Genomic DNA, 10,388 nt, shown 5'->3' with positions numbered 1-10,388 from the left:
GAAATCATCCATATCATTTTGGCATGGATCAACCCCTTTGACCTTTTCATTTGGAAATCATATGACATTGAAGTCCCCCGAGACAATCCACGGCTTAGAGATATTTCGAGCAATACAACCTAGATATTCCCAAAGTTGTCGCCGCTCCCCTCCATAGTTGTGTGTGTATGTACTAGTCATGTGGATTATCTGCTCTGTTTAACTTCACAGTGAATATGCTGAGTGGAATCTGAGATGATTTTGCCACATTCAACATCCGGATTACAGACAATCCAGATTTTTCTTCTGTATACATGAGCATAATTCACATATTTTTGTGCGATGGATTGTGTGTGTATTATGAGTGTGTGTGTGTGTGAATTATGTGAATTATGCTCATAATTCACACACAATTGCCAATTGCCAATTACACACACAATCCATCACAGAAAAATATGTGAATTATGCTCATGTATCTAGAAGAAAAATCTGGATTGTCTGCAATCCGGATGTTGAATGTGGTAAAATCATCTCAGATTCCACTCAGCATATTCACTGTGAAGTTAAACAAAGCAGATAATCCACATGACTGGTATATACACACACAACTATGGAGGGGAGCGGCGACAACTTTGGGAATATCTAGGTTGTATTGCTCGAAATATCTCTAAGCCGTGGATTGTCTCGGGGGACTTCAATGTCATATGATTTCCAAATGAAAAGGTCAAAGGGGTTGATCCATGCCAAAATGATATGGATGATTTCAATCACTGCATTGATAATTTCTCCTTATCAGATCTCAAATCTTCGGGACACATCCTTCAATAGAACAACAGAGGGAAAGAATAAAGAAAATACTCCATACTAGACAGAGCCCCGGTGAATACTGACTGGTTGCAAGAGTTTCCCCTCTCATTTGCATAATACAGATATCATGGGATATCAGATCATGCATTGATAATATTATCCACCAATGATCATAAAACACTTGGACCAAAACCATTTAAATTATTTAATGTGTATGGAAAACATCTCTCTACCCTATTGTAGAGAAAGCATGAAGTATCAAGTAGGGGTGTTCATTATTCGGTTATAACCGAACCGAATTGATTCGGTCGGTTCGGGTCAGTTTTTTGCTAATTCGGTTCGGTTTCGGTTTTATTTTTTGGTTAATTCGGTTATTCGGTTTCGATTATCTCAAAAAAAAAATTGGTTAACCGAATAACCAAAAATAAAAATTATTTTTTCAAAAAATGGTGTATGGGCACTCCGTAGGATGATCCAAACCGTCCATTTGATTGATCACAACTTCCATTGGTTGTGCCTAAAAAACCATGTCGATAGATTGATATAGCTCTCCGATCAAACCGTCCAAATAGATATTTTTGTCTTTTTCTATCACTATTCGGCTATAACTGAATTTTTAATCGGTTCGGTTTCGGTTTCCGAAATTTGATAACCAAAATTATTTCGGTTCGGTTATAGCCGATTGAACACCCCTAGTATCAAGGTGAAAGGAAACCCAATGTACAGACAAAAGTTGAAAGAAGCAAAAACATCAAATCAAGAAATGGAAGAAGGAGCACTCTCTTCCGTCACCCTTTTGGGAGGGAGGCGGTCCCTCTCTCTCCTCGCCCTCTCTCTCTCTCTCTCTCTCTCTCTCTCTCTCTCTCTCTCTCTCTCTCTCTCTCCTCTCTCTCGTTCGTCTCCCTCTCTCTCGCCTCCCTCTCTCCCCCCCTCTCTCTCCGTCTCTTGTCCTTTTCTCTCTCTGGTCTCCCTCACTCTCTCTCTCTCTCATCTCTTTTCCTCCCTCTCTCCCTCCCTTTCGTCTCCCTCTCTCTCTCTCTCATCTCCCTCTCTTCTTTTGTTTTTTTAGTTTCGCCCTCTCTTTTTCATCTTTCCTCATTACTAGTTGTCTCCCTCTCTTCCTCTGTATTTGAGTCTTGCCCTCTCTTTCTCGTCTCTCCCCATTGCTGGCAAAAGAGGAGCCGTGGAGGCCGAATCTGGAGCATGGCTTTTCCGTGGTGGCTAGATCTGGGGCTGTGAAGGCCGGATCTGGAGCCGTGGAGGTAGTGAGCTAGATTTGGAGCCAAGGAAAACCATGGAGGTTGCCGGAGGCCATGGGTTGCTGGATCCGAGTTGTGGAAGGCCGGCTATAGGTGGAGCGAGGCCGTGAATTGCTGGATTAGCAATGGGGTTCCTAGGCTTGGCTGTAGGATGCTGTGGTTTTCAGAATCAAGATCGTGGCTGGTGGCCTGAGGACGGACGTGGTGGCCGGCGGCAAAGGAGGTTGCCGAATGCTTGATGACAGTGGCGATGGCTGAGACACTCCTGGCGGAGATGTCTTTTGTGGAGGAGATGTAGGAAGGGTTGGAGGTGGTTGTTGGCGGAGAGGTTGGCTCGCCGGTGATTGGTAGTAGGACCAGGTGGAGGCCGCCAGAGATCCGACGATGTTGTTAGGTGGTTGGTTATCGTGCACGGTAAGGGGTGCATGATAGCTTTGGGCATTCGAGCGGGATTATTGAAAATCGAATTCGGAATGTGGTGGAGAATTTTGTGTGACTTGGCAAGTCACGATATTGACTTGGTTGGCTCCACAATATGGCAGTTTTTGTTGGATTCGATTCAACTGAGGTTATTGGGTAATGTAAGTGGTAATGGGTTTTTACTCTTGGGCCAAGGAGAATGCTCCTTGGCAATTCATACTATGTAAATCTGGTGGGACTACTGGTCTCCATTGTAAACTTTGCTGGTATGAATATATTTGTCAATTTAAAAAAAAAGAAATGGAATAAGGAGACATTCAGCAGAAGTTGATAAAAGGCTTCTAGAACTCAAGAACATGTCGGATGAAGTCCAAACATCACTAATCAACTCTCTAGTGGAGAGAGACCTAATAGAAGAAAAAGGAAAAACTAGAGATGAGCTATTAAAAACAGCAACACTAGAAGAATCCATGGCAAGGCAAAAGTCGGGATAGGATTGGTTGAATATGGGGGACACAAATACAGCTTTCTTCTACTATGTTGTAAACTCAAGAAAAAACATAAATGGAATTACGGGTATTAAAAAAGAAGATGGAAGCACAAGTACAGATAGTGCAAAGATAGCAGACATCATTTCCTCTCACTTCAAAATGCTCCCGGAGGTGTCACCTCATATAAGCTTATATGAGGGGCCGCTCACAATCACTTTCCCCATATATTTCTCATATATATATGAGAAATTATATGATGCCCGACCGTCAAGTCCCGTGAAGGTGGTACTTCAAAAGTACCACCCTTGATATTTGATCCAACAACAGTCTCTTAAAAAGTGGGTAGTTGTTAGATCAAATATCAAGGGGTGACGGTTGGGCACCGTATAGAGGAAATGGTTTCTGCGCTCGAGCACAGAAACAAGGTGGGGCCACATTTTGGGTGGGTTTTCTCTCCCCCCTTTGTGTGATTTGTCATAGAACCCTGCTTGGGTGTATTTCCAAGGTGAGACATATTACCATGCTTGGGTGTATTACTGAAACCCCAAACCCCTATTGAAATTAAAAAAAACCCTAGTTAGATTGCTTTTTAGCAGAGAGAAAGTAGAGAAACACTATGTAGCTCTCACTGGGCGTTGGCACTCCGCCGAAATTCTGAAAGTTCGGAGTGACACCCTCTCTTTGGGCCGTTGTTTTGCCGAATTTCGCAGAACTACGAGCTGCTTCTCAATAGCAGCGCCTTTGTTCAGCCGAAATCTCGACAAACTCGGAGGAATTCATTTACCTTTCAGTTGATGTAAAACTCTAAAAAAAAGTGAAGATGTAATTCGTTTACCTTTCAGTTGTGTATTTACAAAACGGGTATGGGTGGGTTTCATCATTCGTGATGTCAAGCCCCTCAACCTGCCACTTTACTACCTTCCGCAATTTACTTCCAGTTGTGTATTTACAAAACGGGTATGGGTGGGTTTCATCATTCGTGATGTCAAGCCCCTCAACCTGCCACTTAACTATTTTCTGAAATTTATTTCTTGTGTATTTACGAAATTGGTAGCGTGGGTTTCATCATAAGACCTCCGGCTCATCTAGCCCCCAGGTTTTTGGTGTCAAGGCCCTCTACCTGCCTTTTACTAATTCCAGCACTTACTGCTTTCTGTACTTTTACATTACAAAGTAAGGTACGAGGTGGTGACATCATAAACTCGTTCCGTTAGGCCGAGCGCTTATAATATAAACCCCTCTGCCTTTCTTTTACTTTCTGCAATTTACAGCTTTCTGTAATTTCCTTTACAAAGGTACAAGGTGGTGACGTCATAATCTTGTTCCGTTCGGCCGAGCTCTTATGATATAAACCCCTCTGCCTTTCTTTTACTTTCTGCAATTTACAGCTTTCTGTAATTTCCTTTACAAAGTAAGGTACGAGGTGGTGACGTCATAATCTCGTTCCGTTCGGCCGAGCGCTTATAATATAAACCCCTTTGCCTTACTCTTACCTTCTGTACAGTCATTTTCCGTTTAATTTAAGTTAACCCGCATTGTGAGTAAGTTGCGATGTCTAGATCTTCTGTAAGCAACTTACATTGCCAATCAGGTTAACTATCGCTTATTTGCGATTTCTTTTATAAATCCACTTCATTTATATATTCAGAATTAAGCATAATCTAACAAAGGAAATAAAATCAATTTATTTCATCTCAAATCCTTCCAAAATGCCAATCTAAGTTAAGAGACCGGATTAATCCAGGCAAAAGGGGAGCCTAATACCTTCCCCGATTGTAACCACAACCCTTACCCAGATATCTGTAAGGACCAAGCCTTAAGCAAACGGCGTAAAATATAAGGTTCTAGGCCCAGAGGAAAGGAACCCCTGATTACTATTCTTCCAATGAAATTCGAGTCGTTACTCGTTTCCTTGGAAGCGTAGATACGGGTCCTAGGCCCTAATCTAGGTGGCGACTCTAAGTTTCTCTAACTTGCGAAGTTAAGACTACGGTCATGAGTTCGCACGATGCGCAGATCAAATAACACCCCCTTTAGTACCCGATTGTGGTGATCCCATGTCATCCCGCGCAAACACGGGAAAAAACCGGCTCCCACAGGCCCCTGCATTTTTTAGGCCGAAGGGCATGACCCTATAGCAGTAGGTTCCCTGATCTGTTATGAATGATGTTTTAGGAATGTCTGCCTCGTACATGCAGATTTGGTTATAGCTTGAGAAGGCGTCCATGAAACTTAACAATTCGTGCCCGGAGGTGGCATCTATGAGTTGATCTATTTTGGGGAGAGGGTAGCTATCCTTTGGGCATGCCTTGTTTAGGTCAGTGAAGTTTATGCAAATCCTCCACTTCCTGTTTGCCCTTTTTCACCATGACCACGTTAGCTAGCCAATCGGGATATCTGATTTCTTGGATGAATTCTGCTTTTAGCAATTTCTCAACTTCTTCTCTAATGGCTTGTTGTATTTCTTGGGCGAAGTGCCTTCTCCTTTGTTTCACTGGTTTACATGGGTCGCGTCTACACTGAGTTTGTGTACGCTGACCTCTGGGTTTATTCCTGGTATGTCAGCGGGAGTCCACGCGAAGACGTTCGCGTTCTCCCTCAGGAACTGGACCAGCTCCTCTTTCAAGCGATCGTTCAAGGACGATCCGATTCGAACTACCTTATCTTCATTATGATCATACAAAGGAACAGATACGAGATCTTCGGATGCTTCGTTGGTGACGATCTAGGTATCATCTCTGAGATCTAGTAATTCGATTGGTAGCGTCTCGGTTGCCCCCTTTCCATTTAGTGCTGTGACATAGCACTCCGTTGATTGGGGTTGGTCTCCTAGGACTTCATTTTCTGGAGATACGCGGACGCAACGGCCCGGAGGAGGTTTTGCCCAGGTCTTCCAAGGATGGCATTGTAGGCCGACGTGGCCCTCACCACCAGGAAAGTAACCATGGCGAACGCCCGCAGGGGTGGTTCCCCTACGAGGACAGGGAGTTCGATCGACCCCTCTACTTTGACGATTTCTCCGAAGAATCCAAATAGGTCTGAATTGGCTAGCTTGAGACGGTTTTCCCCAATAAGCATCTGTTTGAATGCGTGGAAGTATAGGATATCAGCCGAGCTTCCATTGTCTACCAGGATTTTCTTCAACTCCCAGCTGGCCACTAGCATGGTGATGGCCAAAGCGTCGTCGTGTGGTAATTTGAGATTATCGAGATCGGCATCTGAGAACGTTATCTCGTTTTCGACTCTTCGCTTCTATGTAGAAATGTGGACTGAGTTGATTTGTCGGGCGTTGGCCTTCCTAGCGGATTACGAAGTCCCTCCGGCCGCCTGTCCACGTATAATCGTGTTTATGACCCCTGTGGGTTGAACACGGTGTCTCTCAGTTGGTGGACTTCTCGGGTCGGTCAATACATTGCGGATTTTCAGAGATCGGGATCGATGCGGGCTCCTTCGACCTTGAGGGCTACGGTTTCTTCCCTCCTTCGTGTCACGCTCGTCCCCTTTCATGTAGCGTTTGTCCTCTCTCTCTATCAGCAATTCAATTTCTTCTTTTAGTTGGTGGCATTCGTCATTGTCATGGCCGTGGTCTTTATGAAATCGACAATATTTTGATTTGTCCCTCTTGTTTCCTTTGGATTGCATTTTTACTAGCCACCTAAGGAAATCTTCTTCTCTGATTGCCGACAGTTTCCGAGCCTTCGAGGTGTTGAGCGGAGTGTAATTCTCCTCCCTCCTTTGCAGTCGGTCTTCCCGACGTTGCCTCGCGGGGTTTCTTTCTTCTTCCGGGCCCTTCTTTTTTCCATCGGATGTATCCCCCTGACTTACGTTTAGTGCGGCCAGAGTCTCTTCTACTGAAATGTATTCTTCTGCCCCCGTCATGAGGTCTGCCAGGGACGGACGACGAGTTTTTCCGAACGATTGATCGTCTGAAATCATTGGATCAGGCCCCAGTGGGCAGAGCGTTCATGGCGGCGGATGGATCCAAACTTGGCACCTGTAAAGCTTCCCTGTTGAACCGACCTACAAAGGCTTTAAGAGATTCGTTGTTCTCTTGCCTCATGGCCATTAGGGACGCATCAGTTTTTCGAGGCCTTCGGCTGCTCATGAATTGTTGGACTAGATTATCCCTGAATTCTTCAAAAGTGTCTATGGAACTTGGCTTCAATCTGGAGTACCAGTCCCTAGCTGCTCCTATGAGGGTCGTAGGGGACGCCCTACAAAGGAAGCCATCTGAGGCATCGTGTAAAAGCATTACTGTTCTAAATGTCTCCAAGTGATCAATGGGGTCCGAAGTTCCGTCGCATTGCGGGATGGGAGGCATCTTGAACCCTCGAGGAGTTGGCGCATTCAGGTCTTTCTGTAAAGGGTGGCTTGCTGGCGAATGGTTTGTGGGCAGACAGGTTACGGCCTTCGGCTAGTTCCGCGATCTTGCTGTCAATTTCTTCGAACTGTCGCAGAATGGTACTGACTTTTTTAGGCGATCTGTCGTTCTTCTCGGCATCGTTTTGTACGGTGGGACTCGTGATTGAACCTGAATAACTTTCTGGGCTTCTCCTACGAAGCCGAGGTTTGGTTCGGCCATTGGGGTCATTCTTAGTTCGTTGTCGGCTGAGCGAACGTGAGCGAGTCCTGTGGCGATGAGAACCGTCTGAAGGTGTTTGTCTTGTATTGGAATGACGAGCCCGCCTATCTGAGGAATTGCGGGTTGGCTAACGTTGGGAAGGTACGGGATTGCCAGCTTCCAAGCTTGGTTCTCGCCGGGGCAACTGATGAGGTGGTTGTTGCATTAGGTTCTTGTAGTGGTCCGTTAGGAGAGTCACCTGCTGAACAAGGGACGGAACTGTTCGGGCGTAGGCATAAGCATCGGAGGAGGCTGCCTGGGGTGGGAAGAGCTACGCCTCGTAGTTGCAGGGGGCGCCACGACGTGGGATGCCTGCCTTGTAGTGTGAGGAACGCGTTCATGTACTGGCTGAATTGTTCGGGTGTTGCGGGCACTCTTCCGTCCTGCCATCTTCCGGTGCATGGGATAGCTTTTTGTCCGGGCCCACGGATGGCGCCAATCTGTTGTGGTCAGAAAATTTATTAAGATGACGTTGGAAGAGCTATTACCATTGATGATGCAATGCTTATGTATTGTCTATGAACAATAAAAATTTCTCTCCCCTCCCTCGGGATTATCGCTATCTATTGGAAATTTGACACAGGGGGGACTAATAAAAGACATAATATCAGAGGGGTCAAGTGTTTGTTGGAAATGACAGAAGGGGGTCAAAATTTGGTTTTCGAAATTTCGTGGGACGAAAATGCCCCTCTGGCAGAAACAGTGAAATGACTTAGAAAAATTAAGAAATAAAACATTTATGGTTTCCCTCTTCTCTCTTCCCTCTTCTCTCCTCTCGTCTCTGTTAAATTTTTTTCGTCCTCTCCTCCCTCCGGCGATCTCTACGGCAATCACTCCGGCGATCTCGACCAAGGTGAAGTACGTATCAAACCTCGCATTTGAAGGAAACCCTACCTAGTACGTCGTTTCCTTCCCTTCCTTTATTCAATCTCATTTTTATTTATTTTTGAAGAGGAAAATCAGGTTGAGAGAGATGCAAAAGGGGGGGGGGTAAATCCTTTTTCATGCTATATGTTTTTTATTTTTTTCAGTTCATATACATGTCAGTTACTGCATTTCCTCCTACAGAGTAAAATAGTTGTAAATGCTTTTAAATGTTGTTTGTTGCTGCTAGGGTTTTATGTTTTACAATAATTTGTGAAATGGAGAAACGTTCTGCTGTTTATTTATTCTAGGGTTTTATTTTGTACATTAATTTGTGAAATGGAGAGATGGGATTTCATTTCATATATGTGTATCCACCAACAGAGTAAAATAGAGTTGCATGCTACGGTATTTGTCGATGCTAGGGTTTAATTTTTGACGTTAATTTGTGGAATGGAGAAATGCAATTTCGTTTCATGTACATATGTTAATGCTAGGCTTTTAATTTTACAATTTGTGGAGTGGAGAAATGGGATTTCAAAAACACCTTCTTGAAAACCATGTAGAGCTCCCCTATATTGGCCTTGAAAACCCTCTTTTGATACTAGTAGCTGGAAACCCTTTTCTGTGAACTTGGGGACCATGTTGGGCAGTTGATGTCCCCTCTATGGGGACTTCTTCTAGGTACTATTAACCCCTTTTTTGTAGCTGAAACCCCATGACTTTCAACTTGACGACCATCTTCTGGATTTGATGGACCCTCCAAGGGTACTTCTTCTACCCCATTTGAGGGCCCATAATCCCTTCTCTAATACCATGCATAGCTCCCCTCTATTGCCCTTGAGAAGCCCCCCTTAGGTACTAATAACCCCCTTTTTTGTAGCTGAAAACCCATGACTTTCAACTTCAAGACTTTCTTCTGGATTTGATCGACCCTCCGAGGGTACTTCTTCTACCCCATTTGAGGGCCCATAATCCCTTCTCTAATACCATACATAGGTCCCCTTTGTTGCCCTTGAGAAGCCCCCCTTAGGTACTAATAACCCCTTCTTTGTAGCTGAAAACCCATGCCTTTCAACTTGAGCACCATCTTTGGATTTGCTGCACCCTCCAAGGGTACTTCTCCTACCCCATTTGAGGGCCCATAATCCCTTCTCTAATACCATCCATAGGTCCCCTCTATTGACCTTGAGAAGCCCCCCTTAGGTACTAGTAACCCCTTTTTTGTAGCTGAAAAGCCATGACTTTGAACTTCAGGACCATCTTTTGGATTTGATCGACCCTCCGAGGGTACTTCTTCTACCCCATTTGAGGGCCCATAATCCCTTCTCTAATACCATCCATAGGTCCCCTTTGTTGCCCTTGAGAAGCCCCCCTTAGGTACTAATAACCCCTTCTTTGTAGCTGAAAACCCATGCCTTTCAACTTGAGCACCATCTTTGGATTTGCTGCACCCTCCAAGGGTACTTCTCCTACCCCATTTGAGGGCCCATAATCCCTTCTCTAATACCATCCATAGGTCCCCTCTATTGGCCTTGAGAAGCCCCCCTTAGGTACTAATAACCCCTTCTTTGTAGCTGAAATCCCATGCCTTTGAACTTGAGGACCTTCTTCTGGATTTGATGGACCCTACGAGGGTACTTCTTCTACCCCATTTGAGGGCCCATAATCCCTTCTCTAATACCATCCATAGGTCCCCTCTGTTGCCCTTGAGAAGCCCCCCTTAGGTACTAATAACCCCTTCTTTGTAGCTGAAAACCCATGACTTTCAACTTCAGGACCATCTTCTGGATTTGATGGACCCTCCAAGGGTACTTCTTCTACCCCATTTGAGGGCCCATAATTCCTTCTCTAATACCATCCATAGGTCCCCTCTGTTGCCCTTGAGAAGCCCCCCTTAGGTACTAATAACCCCTTCTTTGTAGTTGAAAACCCATGCCTTTCAAC

At 44.8% G+C, this 10,388-nt stretch overlaps 2 protein-coding genes across 2 annotated transcripts; both read right to left on the bottom strand.

Moving 5' to 3' along the window:
• Positions 1 to 5,785: 5,785 nt before the first annotated feature.
• LOC143890950 (uncharacterized) lies at positions 5,786 to 6,121 on the bottom strand. The gene has a single exon (XM_077395619.1). The coding sequence runs from the start codon at positions 6,119 to 6,121 to the stop codon at positions 5,786 to 5,788; it is 336 nt and encodes a 111-aa protein (XP_077251734.1).
• A 775-nt stretch (positions 6,122 to 6,896) lies between these two features.
• On the bottom strand, positions 6,897 to 7,277 carry LOC143890949 (uncharacterized). Its single transcript, XM_077395618.1, has one exon. It carries the CDS (start codon positions 7,275 to 7,277, stop codon positions 6,897 to 6,899), a length of 381 nt encoding a protein of 126 aa, XP_077251733.1.
• Between the last annotated feature and the right edge of the window lie 3,111 nt (positions 7,278 to 10,388).

The sequence above is a fragment of the Tasmannia lanceolata genome, unplaced genomic scaffold, assembly GCF_043159265.1.
Source record: "Tasmannia lanceolata isolate RefF3 unplaced genomic scaffold, GAP_Taslan_0.1 ptg000013l, whole genome shotgun sequence".
Lineage (NCBI taxonomy): Eukaryota > Viridiplantae > Streptophyta > Magnoliopsida > Canellales > Winteraceae > Tasmannia > Tasmannia lanceolata.
The sequence above is the reverse complement of the archived record's forward strand: the minus strand, read 5'-3'. Positions and strand labels throughout refer to the sequence as shown.